A 14,687-nucleotide genomic window follows, 5' to 3' on the forward strand; every position below is an offset into this window, starting at 1 on the left:
ATTGTAGTAACCACTACATCCTCTTCACATAATTTACCCACGATACTAATGTGGGGGATGCTGTGTTCCGGAGGGGAACTCTCTGACACGCTGTTTCCGGGTCAGAGAGACAAGAGACACGAGGGGCCGACACAGGACACACCGCCTCGACTCGCAGCCACAGACTCACGCTCATCATCCGCTATAGTAGGGGTCAGCAACCCTGGTGCTCGAGTGCCACTATCCAGCTTGTTTTCCATGTCTCCCTCCTTTAACACACCTGAATCAAATAATCATGATCGTTATCAGGCTCCTGCAGAGCTTGCTGATGAGCTGATCATGTTTTGTTTTCTGGTCTTCTGTCTTTTCTCCATGCTCAATGTGGTACACACAAGGACACGGGACAGAGGTTGAGTCAACTATAATCCATTTTAACTGGCTGCAAGTGTGATTTAGTTATTACCACCACCTGTTATGTGCCACAGGTTAGTAACAGGTGCTGTTCATTACACAAATTAGAGAAGCATCACATGATTTTTCAAAGGGTGTCCATTAGGGGTGTAACGGTACACAAAAATAAAACAAAAATAAAGACACGTAGATTTGAGCATGGAATATGGTTTTGAAGTTAACGGTTTCACTCGCTCGTTGACAGACCCCCACACCCCCGCCCCATTTTTTTCTCCTCGGATCGACGTGATTTAGAAGAATGACCCATTTTGATTTCAAAATGGCGAAATTTCACCGAAAGGTGGCAAGTTTGCATGCCTGATCAATAATCGATTTATAATCGAATCGGAGCCTCTGAATCGGAATCGGAATCGAATCATTAGATGCCCAAAGATTCCCACCTCTACAGGTAAGCATACCAACCGTTTTGATGCACAGCTCAACGGCCTGAGTATAGAGCTCCACAGCTTCGTCATCATTTCCCTTGCCGTCCTCTTCGAAGGCCTGCGTGACCAGGAAGTGGGCACGCTCTAGGTCCACCTGATGAGGGGATTTTAGCGGGTCACTCTTTTGCGCTTCCGCCGAGCTCACTAAAAGGGGAAAAAGTAGGCATTTTATCACATGGTCAATAATTAAAGCATTGGGGAAGCTGTTATTTCTACATAATTCTTCAACAAATTGCCCTTGAATTCTCAACACTTGATGGTGCCATACAGCAAATAAACCACCATGAAGCTTTGAGTCATGTGCAAATATTGCTCCAAGAAACTTTAGTTTGCCATCACTACTTTGTCTAGCTTTCCATACCTCCATGAAGTTGGCCCACCATCAGACACAAATTTATAGGAAAATTATGTCAATTGTTTGTGTTGTAAAAAGTTTCGTTTATGCTGTTGTCGTTTTTAAGACATTTACAGTTATTTCATAGGTCAATCTGACATCAACCAGCCCCCCCACTTTCCCCTCTATTATTGAGAAAGTTGGTACGTTCCGTTAGCCGCCACAGAAGGGCTGCGATTGACGTCATCACTCGAATATCTCAATATTTTCAAAAACAATAGCAGCACAAATGAAACTTTTTTCAGCGCAAACACGCACAAAAAAATGTAGCACAAACGATTGTCATTTTTATAGAAATTTGCGTCTGATGGGGGACCAACTTTGATTTTGGGTGGGGAATGCTGTAAATTTCCTCCACGTGTAGTCCAATATAATATAGGGGTTTGTGCCTCATGCCTCCAAGCATGCATTACGTCACTCCAAATGTAATTAAGGTTCATAGTTCATGTTCTGTGATCATTTTTTCTTCAGTTACTGTTCGTCGTTTCATTACTTGCTAGACATGCGAGGTAGTTTGTTATGTGATCATTTTAGTTTTACCTTTAAACTAGGGCTGTCAAAATTATCGTGTTAACGGGCGGTAATTAATTTTTTAATTAATCACGTTAAAATATTTGACACAATTAACGCACATGCCCCGCTCAAACAGATTAAAATGACAGCACAGTGCAATATCCAAGTGTCCGTGTGCAATGTTTTTGGAGTTTTGTCGCCGTGAGTTTATGGGCTTAAGCACCCATGAGCACTGTGTAATTATTGACATCAACAATGGTGGACTACTAGTTTATTTTTTTGATTGAAAATTTTACTAATTTTATTAAAACGAAAACATTAAGAGGGGTTTTAATATAAAATTTCTATAACTTGTGCTAACATTTATCTTTTAAAAACTACAAGTCTTTCTAGCCATGGATCGCTTTAAAAGAATGTTAATAATGTTAATGCCATCTTGTTGATTTATTGTTATAATAAAAAAATACATTACTTATGTACCGTATGTTGAATGTATATATCCATCTTGTGTCTGATCTTTCCATTCCAACAATAATTTACAGAAAAATATGGCATATTTTATCGATGGTTTGAATTGTGATTAATTTTTAAGCTGTAATTAACTCGATTAAAAATTTTAATCGTTTGACAGCCCTACTTTAACCCATGAGTTCTAATGACAATTGATTTAATGACCCGCTGTTATTTTTCATTGTCTGTTGTGAGGTGAGTAAGTGCAATTTGTTCAGTGGCGGTTTTTGAATGGTCCAGGTCTCCACAGACAGATAACTGATTCCAAATTGATTTATCATAAAACAGATGTCACTTTAAGCACAGCTGATGTTCTAAACTGACCAGTAATGCTGTAGGAAAGATGATCTTTACCACTTGCTAATTGGTCCACACATTTGGGATACTCAGGTATTATAACAAAATCCCAGTTTTCCAGTAGATGATACAACTTGAAGGGGCGTTCACATGCAATTTTCCACTCGACAAGTGGTATTTACCATATTTACGACACCACATGAAGGCAGTAGAAGGGCCCAAATACATCAGATGCATGATCGTTGCGGTTCCGGTCCGACCCCGGTAAAAAATAGCGCCGGAGCCAATCCGTTCCCATTATATCCTATTGTTCAACGTATACCGGCCGCCTCAGTGCTCCAGATTGACTGCCAACCACCTCCGGCGTGCCGCATGCCCGCCGGATGGTATAGGCTATTTTCTATTTTTGCCGGACACGCATCCGACAAAATGGGCAGAGCTGGGCCTGGACGTAACAGCCCAGTGGCTTATTCACGGTTTAAACACCAACAAACATGGACGAAGAACGTTTCATCATGGAGGTGGAAAGTCACATAGTGATATACGATGCAGCAGATCGTTATTATACGGACAGCATTAAAAGGGAAGGTGCAAGTTGTCCTATTATGTGTGTTTTTCTGGCAATGTTATCAAACACACGACGTGCTGACAACTTTGAGCGAGAAAAAAAAAGCAGCGTATCTGGAAGTGGTTCCACTGCAGAAATTCTCGTGCCCGGCACACACACAATGTTGGTTTGTATACAGAGTCGAGGGGGAAAAGTACGAAAGAGAATAAGGAGACACCCACAAGTTTCGACCTGGTGGTCTATTCAAGATGTTTCTCTTTCTTTCCTACATTTCACTTGACTCTTCATAGAAAAAAAACAACAGTTTGCGCTGGGCACAGGAATCTGCAGTGTTGAGACACCAATTCCAAGTACGCTGTTTTTTAGTTTGTGTAGTATAGAATTCGCTATCCATTTTATAAATATTACAGATTATTTAACAGTTGTTTATAACAGCTCTATCAGATGTTATGTGCCATAAATTCTAAATGTGCACAAAGATATAAACCCACCGACACAACCAAGGGCAAAATAGGGTTCCGCCCCCCTACCCCACACACACGGAGCCCCGATCTCAACATGATCCAGTCAATCTGGAATTAAGAGACAGACATAACTAAAATATCAATATGCAAACAAAAAATGTGCTCTCTCTCTCTGCTTCTCTGATGAGTATAGACTCCGTGTGTTTTTCGTTGTTTTAAATGGCATATTATAGCGAGCGCTCACGAGGGAACGGAGTTGGCGGACCGCAGCCGGTATGATTTGCCTGTTGTTGACGTACTGCGTGGCACGCAGTCAACACTAAGCCGGACCGGAACCGGAACAATCATCCATCTGGTGTATTTGGGCCCTAAGTCACAAGGGTTGCAGGCTTGTAATTTTACTTTCTGCAAACGTATTAAAGACAATATACGATCCTCACTCCGGTACAACTCGTCAAATCATACTTCACGATGGTGAATAATTTTTTAATTTTTTTTTTTCATTGTTTGAAGTGTTTACTGCCATTGTCAATTCGTTCATTCGCTCGTCCTGGTCCAAATAGATTCGATGTCTATTGCTGCTAATAAGGTAATAGCTAAAAATATAAATGCAATTTTCCCAAGCAATGTCAGTATTTTTATTTTGAAAATAATATTTCCCGTGCAAAACTTCAACAGGAAGAGTTGACTATTTATTTGAAAATACACAATGGCACCAGACACACCCATTTCCTGAGGCTTACGCATACCCAAACATGAAACCATAGCGTAATGGAAAAATTCAGTCAATTACTCAGTGTGCAAACACTTGCTTGAGCTCCAGTCTGACGGGTGTTACTAATACTGTAATACATACTCAGACTAGTAGTTTGTTATGTGTTCTACATGATATTACCAGCATTATGAAGTGTCTGCACTCGATCCAGGTACTCGTTCACTTTGTCCTGGATGCCATCTAGCTTGGAACCCGCCATGCCAGCGTAGATAAGCGCTTGGGCGGCCTCCTGAGGAGAACAAGTCACGTATTGTAATTAATTATTGACACTTTCATGTACAGTGAATATAAATTGGCGAGATGTGCGAAATCACAATTAAATTAAATTCAAAACACTTTATTAATCCCTTGGGTGGGCTCCCTCAGGGAAATTAGTTTTGGATATTCAGCTCTTACACGCTCGTAAAATGCCTCAAAGCTACATTTGCGACTAAATCACAGTTGTAATATGTAGAGGACAAGTACGGAAACTCAACGTCAAAAGATTGCGGCTTAATTTACCGTCCCGACAAATGTACAGTGCCCTCCATAATTATTGGCACCCCTGAAAAAGATGTGTTTTTTAGCTTCTAATATTTTTTTTTAATTCAAATAATATGGGACCTTAATGAAAAAAAAAGAGAAAAATCCAACCTTCAATACAAGTGCATTCATTCAGTGGGGAAAAAAATCCCACATAAAGAAAAACATCAAATAATGTGTGTCACAATTATTAGCACCCCTGATGTTAATACTTTGTACAACCCCCTTTTGCCAACAAAACAAGGTCTGGGGACTGAGATGGCCATGGGAGGAGCTTGATTTTGTGTCTGGTGAACCATTTCTGTGTATATTTGGCCATATGTTTAGGGTAAGTATCTTGCTGAAAGACCCAGTGACGACCCATCTTCAGCTTTCGGGCAGAGGGCAACAGATTTTGATTTAAAATGTCCTGGTATTTCAAAGCATTCATGATGCCATGCACCCTAACAAGGTTCCCAGGGCATTTGGAAGCGAAACAGCCCCACAGCATCACTGAGCCACCCCCATACTTCACAGTGGGTATGAGGTGCTTTTCAGCATGCGCATCTTTCATGGCACGCCAGACCCACTTAGAGTGTTTGTTGCCAAAAAGCTCAATCTTGGTCTCACACAAAAATACACACTGTCCCAGGCTTCAACTGGGACCGTGTGCTTTGGTCAGACCTTGTTTTGTTCACCAGACACAAAATCAAGCTCCTCCCATGGCCATCTCAGTCCCCAGACCTTGTTTTGTTGACAAAAGGGGGTTGTACAAAGTATTAACACCAGGGGTGCTAATAATTGTGACACACATTATTTGATGTCAAATTTTTTTTTTCTTTGTGTAGGATTTTTTCCCCACTGAATGAATGCACTTGTATTAAAGGTTGGATTTTTCTCTTTTTTTCCATTAAGGTCCCATATTATTTGAATTTTTTAAAAATTATTAGAAGCTAAAAAACACATCTTTTTCATGGGTGCCAATAATTATGGAGGGCACTGTGTATGGCGGAAAACACTAAGGTGACTTGAATTTCCGCTCTGAGACCCCCAATTTGGCCAAAGTTCAAAATTGTCCTATATGCATGTATGATACATCATTGGAAATAGGGGTGTGACAAAATATCGAAATGGTGATATATCGTGATACTTTGTACCCCAAAAGGTTATCGATATGCTCCTGCCAAGAATCGAGATATCGTTTTAAATAGGGTTGAGATCTGGGCTATTTGCAGGCCATGACATTGACTGGATGAGTCTCTCTCCAAGGAATACTTTAACAGTTTTCAAGTGAAGGGATAAGAAAGCTGTCGAAAATTTTAATGTAAATTTGTGCATTTATTAAAGATTTAACCACAGCCATCTCCCCAGTGCCTTTGCCTGACATGCAGCCCCATAATCATAAAGGACTGAGGGAATTTTGATGTGTTTTTCAGGCAATCATCTTCGTAAATCTTACTGGAACGGCACCGAACAAACGTTCCAGCATCATCACCTTGTCAAGAGTCAAGAATCTGCATTGGTCAAGGTGTCAAGAGTCAAGATTCTGCATTGGACAGGGTGATGATGCTGGAACTTTTGTTTGGTGCTGTTCCAGTGAGACTTTAAATGACCCAAAATTACCTAATTCCCTGGCATTGACTGCCACTGACAGCCATCACTTTATGAGGGCGTCAATATAGAACAAAAACTGTCCAAAAATGACAAAAGTGTTCATTAAAAATAGTGCTGCAACAAATAATCGATTAACTTTGAATCCGATGTTACTGCTTCAAAGATTCGTTTAATTAGAGTGTCGTTGCAATGGTTTGTTTTGAAAGTGTTTGCATTTAGTATTTATTGATTTGGGTGGATACACTGCCCTCTAGTGGCAACAGTGAATATGACGTAACTCATCTGACATGGGTGGATCCAGCTTCTCCCTGTTAAGACCAGCATAAGGTTGTTCAAGTTTTGTTTGAGCTAATACGATTATTTATGCAGTCGCATTTTAGTTTAGAGGTATATTTTGCTGTGTTTTGTGGAATATGTGTTTGAACAATTTGTTAAGAACATTGTTAAAAAAACAAACAAACAAAAAATAACTTAGCATTTTATAGCATTTAAGCTAGCAGACTTTTGTTAGGCAAGTTGCCAATTGTTCTTTTGTTGTACTTTAATGCTAATTTATTATTTTTGGACCGTTTGAGGCTAAGTTCCAGTATTTTATTTTTAAATGTATTTATTGCTCTTGTGAAATGAAAGTGCAATTCTGTAGTTTGAAAAAAAAACATCAAGAATTTTATTTACACTGCAAATATCTTTCATCCTGGCACTTACATACTCATTCATTTCTCCGGGGAGAGTTGGGACGGGGCCATACAGTCCTGGCCTGGCTCCCCCCTGTTTTTAATGCATCACACACCAAGGTTGTGGGGTGGTTGGAAACTGGTGGGGGCGGGGATGCCTCACGGTTACCTCCTCACAGCAGGCCCCGCCATCCCTGCACCTTTTTTTAACGCACCACACATATCATACTCCACAGGAGGGCAATGGCAAAGGGCGGTGGGACGGGCAGATTGGCTGAATTTCCATGCTGCGGTCCCACTGCCCCAAGCCAAGCTCTCCTATTTTAATGCATACATTGCAGTATTGCACTACCCTCCCCTCACAATCCCATCACGGTGCTGGGTTATGGCTGCCAGCCGGGAACCTGGCAGCCACAGTAACAGGGCGGTAGGTGGGTCCCACACTTTTTTTTCATCTATGGCATGATTCCCGAGGCGTGGCCTCCTCTTTGCCTGGGCTGCCGGCCGCGGGAGTGTGGGGAGGTCGGGGCCCCGGTCTTGCATCGCCCCACGGCGGCTCCTCGGCATTCTCCTGCCTCCGCCTTCCCCTCTCTTCTCTAACTGGGTATCCGCCCTGTGCTCCAACGCGGATCGCTGGCTGGGGGGCAGCGTATCGGCTGGATGTTGCCTGCTACGGCGGGGGACCCCGCCTTGCCATGGGCTTGGTGGGCCGCTGGGGGCCCCGTGGCGTACCGTGTTGGCTGGGGGCTGCGGCAGCGGCTCGTGGCCCAGGTGGGCGGACGCGGTTGGGGATGGGCGTGGGGTTGGTAGTGCGTCCCCTCTTGCCATCCCTGACGGCCGGTAGATGGGCGGGCGGGTGTCCCAGGGGATCACCCTGGATTCCGGGGGGAGACGAGGGCTCCTTTGCTGGGCAGCAGGAGGAGTAATGGGCCGCGCTGACCCCCCCCCTTCCCTCCCCGGGCTGGCTGGGTGGGGGCTGCGGCCCTGTGTCGGCGCCCGCGTGGCGTCTCCGCTTGTCTGCGTGGCTGTTGCGTGCCCGGTGGGGCTCGCGTGCGGCTGGACGTGGTTGGGTGCGCTCGGGCGGGGGGTCCCGGTGCCGGGATTGGCGATGAGGCGGTGTAGGGTCGGTCGCCAACGGGCTTACACTCACAAGGGAGTCACACGATTACTGGGTTCTAGATCACAGAGATGATTTGTGTACACTCTACCCCTTTCTATCACTTAGCTTATAGACTCACCCACCTCCTTCCCCTCTTTCCCTGGTCAATAGGCCCCCCACATGGTGTCAACCGGAAATACATTTAGCTGACGAAAGCACCAACATATTAGTAGTTAGTGTAGTTAGGCGTTCAATGTATTTCTTGTTGTTGTGTTTCTTTTCTTCTCTCGTGTTTCTTTTCTTCTGTTCCCCCATAACCCCGCCCTGTTCGCTGCTTTGTCATAATAAACGAGGTATGGTGAATGATCACAATGGGAGTATGTCAGACTCTCAATGTGAAACATTAAAACTGTTCAGACTATCCAGGCACTTAGACTTCCATTCTCCGTGTCAAACAGCTGAACAGAACAGGTTTTTAAAAAAATAAATAAATAAAAATATTTACTTTTAATGCTCTTTTGAAAGTGCAATCCCAGCAAGCCTTTGTTTTACATCTCTTAAAATTTATTCCGCAACACATTAAATGTTCCCAATCCGATTACTCAATTATTCGAACTAACTAATTAAAAGATTCATCGATTCCTTAAATAATTGATAGCTGCAGCCCTAATTAAAAAAAAAAAAAAAAATCTCATTTTGATTACTGCAGAAGCTGGCAGTGGAAGGTCACACTCTACTGGAGCTCAATTCAATGACATGTCCTTTTGGTCAAGTAGTAGACATGTAAAGGACAAAAACTGTCATAAAAAAAGACAACAATATTCATTCAAAATCAATGTATTTATATTTTTTTAATCTGGTTGCAGCAGTAGCCGGCAATGGAAGGCCACCATATACTGCAGCTGAAATATTTGACCGTATATGTTATTTTGGTGAAGTAGTAGACAAGTAAAGGACAAAAAAATAAATAAATCAAAAATATTCCTTAAAAATCAGTTGATTTTTTTTCTCATTCTAGTTGCTGCAGTAGCTGGTGAAGAAAGGCCAATATCTACTGCAGGTAAACTCATTTACCATATGTCCTTTTGGTGAAGCAGTAGATATGCAATGGACAAAAACTGTCCCTCAAAAAATGTCAAAAATATTCCCTAAAAATCAACCGATTTTTTTTCTCACTCTGGTTGCTACGATATTGATTTACTTTTGGTCAAGTAGTGGACATGTAAAGTAGACAATTGTCCAAGACAAACATTCCTTTAAAATATATTGATTTTTTTTCCCTCATTCTTCTTCCTATCTTCCTAGCTCCTTTTTCTCTACCTACCACTTGTCTTACTTTATTTCTCTTTTCTAATTTCATTAACTTACGGAGCCCCCCGGGTGCCAGGATAGAAAAAATAAAAAATCATAGCTAATCTGTACCCACAGTTTACTAAACTGTACCCACAGTTTAGCAATCTGTACCCACAGATTACTAAACTGTACCCTCAGTTTAGCAATCTGTACCCACAGTTTACTAATCTGTGCCCACAAATTACTAAACTGTGCCCACAGTTTACTAATCTGTACTCACAGTTTAGCAATGAGCCGGAAACAGTAGTCACCAATGTTTAGCTGGGAATCCAAGTCCAAACGCCGAGGGACCGACCGAGCAACCATCTGCACTATTTGCCCTCGGCGAACAAAGGGGTTTTAAAAGGTAACTATTGCACGTTTTCTTTGGTAGGCGTCTTTCAGGTGTCATCAATCAATATGGCATGTTGTGTTTGCACATTTTCTGTGCTGCTGTCATGTCCGTTCGTGCTTAATCCAAGTAGTGTTCATTTGTCAGTTAGCTATTTTTAGTAGCCGCATTAGCGGCTACTAACACACAACATGCCATACTGATTGATGACACCTGAAAATGTAGACGGCTACCAAAGAAAATGTGCAATAGTTACCTTTTAAAACCCCTTTGTTCGCCGAGGGCAAAAGGTGCAGGTACTTGCTTGGTCGGTCCCTCGGCGTTTGGAGTCCCCGCCAAACATTGGTGACTACAGTTTCCGGGTCATTGCTAAACTGTGGGTACAGATTAGTAATCTGTGGGTACAGTTTAGTAATCTGTGGGTACAGATTAGTAAACTGTGGGTACAGATTGCTAAACTGAGGGTACAGTTTAGTAATCTGTGGGTACAGTTTAGTAAACTGTGGGTACAGTTTAGTAAACTTTGGGTACAGATTAGCTATGATTTTTTATTTTTTCTATCCTGGCACCCGGGGGGCTCCGTAAAATAATGAAATTAGAAAAGAGAAATAAAGTTTAGTAATCTGTGGGTACAGATTAGTAAACTGTGGGTACAGTTTAGTAAACTGTGGGTACAGATTGCTAAACTGTGGGTACAGTTTAGTAATCTGTGGGTACAGATTAGCTATGATTTTTTTATTTTTTCTACCCTGGCACCCGGGGGGCTCTCTAGTCAACCGGTGTCCCCACCTGGGGAGGGGCTATTTTTCAGCTGCAGCCTCCTGACTATCCGGACCCCTGGCTGGATGGATGTCCTCGTTTCCCCCCCGTCTCCTCGTCTCATCTGGCTAGATGGACCTCCTCTAGTTCCCTCACTCTGTTGCATCTCCATAAACTGTAACTCTGTCTTCTAATTCCCATTAGCAGTCCTTGTGCATCTTCTCTATCCGTCCTGGGAGTGGATCTCTCCTGACTGTGGTTCTCCCCAAGGTTTCTCTTTTTTTTCCAAAGGGTTTTTGGAGTTTTTCCTTTCCGACATGGAGGATCTAAGGATGAGGGATGCCCAGGACGTGGACTAGAATTTTATTTAATTCATCTACTGTTTCTGACTGTGTACCATATTGCCTCTGCAAAGCCTTTTAAGACAACCTTGTTGTGATTTAGGGCTATACAGATAAAATTTAATTGAATTTCTGCAGTAGCTGGCAATGAAAGGCCACTATCTACCACAACTAAATATTTTTTATGCCATATGTCTTTTTGTTGAAGTAGGAGACGTGTAAAAGACAAAAACAGTCCAAACAGACGAAAAACGTATTATCATTTTGATTGCTAGGTCACTACGTCCTAATGCTCTATTTTGTACCATATGTGTCTTTTCCATGAAGTAGGGCACATCTGAAGGAGATAAATAACCTATTCAGCCCTATTATTTCACGGTGCGCTTCCATAGTTGTCCTCTAAGTACTACAGTTGTGATACAGATGCAAATGTTGCTTTGAGGGGGCGTACGAGAGCATAAGTGAACTAAATGTCAAGCGAATATCGAACATCCGGCCAACTTGCACTTGGCTCCACGTTCACTGTTTTGACAGACATATTACGACTGACGTACTCACCTTATAATAAAACACCGCCTCGTTGTATTTTCCATTCTGGTCGTAGGTAACCGCGGTTTTGGCGAATTTGATCGCGTCGACTTCCAACGCCGTGCTGTCCATTGTCAACAAAACTTGTTGACCGAGCTAGCCACCAAAATACAATGTTAATTTCCCTCAGGTGGACCGGAGGTAACTTGAAGAAGCCAGCCACGACACGGCGACATAGTGGCGTTCATGTAAAATTATTGTCACCCATTTGGTGGTCAAAGGTTCAAAAGTCGAAGTCAATCTTTGTTTGCCGCTTCTGACAGCTGTCGACTGAATCAAAACAAGCGCGGTACTTCCTGAAACGTACCTCGCGCATGCGCAGAAGGTGAGTCCGCCGAAAATGACGTGACGTTCAGTAACTTCAAGTGGAGTAGAATACTGCTAAATTAAACTTTAGTAACCGATGTGGAGGAGTACAAAAGGCAGCAACACAATGACATGGATTTGGAAAAATGTCACCCATCTTGTCCAAATTCATTTCTAATTAGGCTTAAACTTTCATTTTCGCTTTCTGCATTAAAACTATCAATGCCAACATGTCTCGAGGAAGTCACCTCGCGCATGCGCAGTGTTCAAGGTATGCCAAACGACGAGGGAAACAACACGAGGCGTTTTAAGTACATTTAGGACAGTGCTTCTCAATTATTTTCTGTTACGCCCCCCCCCCCCCCCCCAAGGAAGACGTAAATGTTTCGCGCCCCCCCCAACTCTCTGCCGCCACTGTAAATAGTATCATTCGTCTATATTACTATTATAAGTACGCCTCAGCCTAACATTGTGTCCTTTTTTTTCTATTAAAGAAAAAAAGTAACATAGATCAACTTATAATAAAGTATAACTTTTTTAACATTGTGTTGCTTGTAACAGAAAAGACTTAACGCGCATCAGTTAAAAAAAAAAAAAAAGTCACATCCAAACTGTAAAAATACACTCAAGGTACATTTTTGACCATTTGATACGGAAAAATAAAATGTAATAAAATCAGTAAATAATAACAAATTCAAATTGATTAGAAACATTTACTCTTCAGGACAACGTGCCAAAAAATTTGACCGAAAAACAAAACTGAATAGAAGGGGGGGAAAAAAGTCTTTGGACAGAAGGAAAGTTTTTATTTTCGCTGATTCACCACAGTGCTCACTGGTTTACTGATATAACACTGACAAAGCGGGACGATTGTGACAATTGGCAATACAGTGGTACCTCTACATACGATCGCTTCGACACACGAACTTTTCGACATCCGACGTAAAATTTGACTCGCCATTTGTTTCTACATCCGACGACATGCTCGAAATACGACGACAATGGCAGCACCGCAGACGAATGCACGGCGGATTTTCTTGTGTGACAAATCAACACTGGTTTCAGAAAAGGTTGGTACAGGTGGTGAAACAAGGAAAAAGTTGACTCTTACCTTCTAAATGAAGATGCAAATGACAGAAAAATATGAGCGTAGGGTGGGCATCCGTGAAATGGCTCAACAATACATCTCCACGGTCCTCCTCCGACCATCGTTCGCCAGTCTTTATAAGTTAAGCTGCCACTTCTTATTGTGGTAACATCTCCAGAGAAATCGCCAACTTCGCCACGTTTTTATCATTTATTTCACAACTTATTCAAAAGAAAAACACCTTCTGTCTGCCGCAATTGACGGTGTTCTCAAGAAAACATTCAAAGTGAAAGTGAAACTCAAGCTCACAGGTCTGTCTCTGGCACGTCAACCCCGCGGTGCGTTCAGGGTCAACAAAAAACGTCCGCCACATTAGAACCCGATTCGTTACATTAATACAGGAATTATTATTATTATTATTCCAATTTTGATTTATAATTTATTTGTTTTGCTATGTGTAATTGCCATTTGTAATAGTACCAGCAGTATTTTTTTAAGGATTTAGTGAAGGTTTTTGGGCTGTGGAACGAATTAATGGAATTATAATGTATTCCTATGGGAAAATCCTGCTCGACATACGACCATTTCGACTTACAAACAAGGTCCTGGAACGGATTAACTTCGTATGTAGAGGTACCACTGTATTCGGCACATTTTCGCTGAAAAACAATCAAGCGGCTTATCAATGAGATTGAGGTCGAATGTCTTTAAGTGGCGTCTTAACTGATTTGGCTTCTCCGCTATAATCATTTTTAGACTCAGTAAACAGTGGTCTTTCCTCATTTCCCACTATATTAAAAGTCAAAGGCAAACGGCCCGAAAAAAGCGCATTCTCGGCGGCCGAGGTAGAACCGTAGGTGAGGGCGGTGGTCGTGACGATCCCAAGCCGAAAACGGCACTTCTCGGCCGGACACGTGAGAACCGAAGAAGACAGTGGGTCGCTGCGTGAGTCCAGCTCTGCATGAGTCTCTTCCGTGTGCTCTTGCTTACTTCAAAAATACTGCACGCACTTTGAAAATGAGAGCGCCACTGCCACCCACGGAGTGGATGTGCAAGTACACTTTATTCTAGTACGGCAAAAAAAATTTAAAAAAATAAAAGCATGTTCCCCGAGGTCACTCGCGCCCCCCCTGGCATCGCTCTGCGCCCCCCTGGGGGGGCGCGCCCCACCATTTGAGAAGTACTGATTTAGGAAAAGAAGTAATTAAACAAGTGGCAGTTTAGAGCGCAAGTATTAATAAATAACTTGAGGGAGTGTAGATGTAGAATAATTATATTTAACCTTAAAAAATAAATTTTAAAAAATGAACAAAAAGTATGTAAATTATGAAAAAGGGATAAAATCATATTTCGGTTAAATTGTGTACAGCAGTGGGGCTCTTTCAGGGCCTTCTATGCTCTCAGAAGGACTAAAAAAAAATTCCAGACCAGAAATATTGCACATTTAAACAAGTCGTAACAATAAATATTTCATTCCATTTAATCAGTACATCATCACATTCCCTCTGATCTGTCATCTATTATCAAGTTCACAACAGCAACTCAAACATCAGAATCGTCGACCTCTAACAAGACCTGTGTAAGGACTTCACAAATAGGAGGAAAGGAAAGGATAGGTGTGTTGGTTTGGAGACTGCG

The 14,687-nt window shown here is 42.1% G+C and overlaps 1 protein-coding gene across 1 annotated transcript in view; it reads right to left on the reverse strand.

Annotated features, from left to right (window-relative positions):
- Positions 1-12,179, reverse strand: part of LOC130915082 (calpain-7-like) — a 36,107-nt gene extending 23,928 nt beyond the window's left edge. The window contains exons 1-4 of the mRNA XM_057834802.1: positions 11,964-12,179; positions 11,627-11,752; positions 4,517-4,625; positions 853-1,019 (exon numbers count right to left, since the gene is read on the reverse strand). Coding sequence (XP_057690785.1) covers positions 853-1,019; positions 4,517-4,625; positions 11,627-11,752; positions 11,964-11,972 — 411 coding nt within the window. The 5' untranslated portion in view covers positions 11,973-12,179. The remainder of the gene's footprint in view (positions 1-852; positions 1,020-4,516; positions 4,626-11,626; positions 11,753-11,963) is intronic.
- Between the last annotated feature and the right edge of the window lie 2,508 nt (positions 12,180-14,687).

The sequence above is a fragment of the Corythoichthys intestinalis genome, chromosome 4 (assembly GCF_030265065.1).
Source record: "Corythoichthys intestinalis isolate RoL2023-P3 chromosome 4, ASM3026506v1, whole genome shotgun sequence".
Classification (NCBI taxonomy): Eukaryota; Metazoa; Chordata; class Actinopteri; order Syngnathiformes; family Syngnathidae; genus Corythoichthys; species Corythoichthys intestinalis.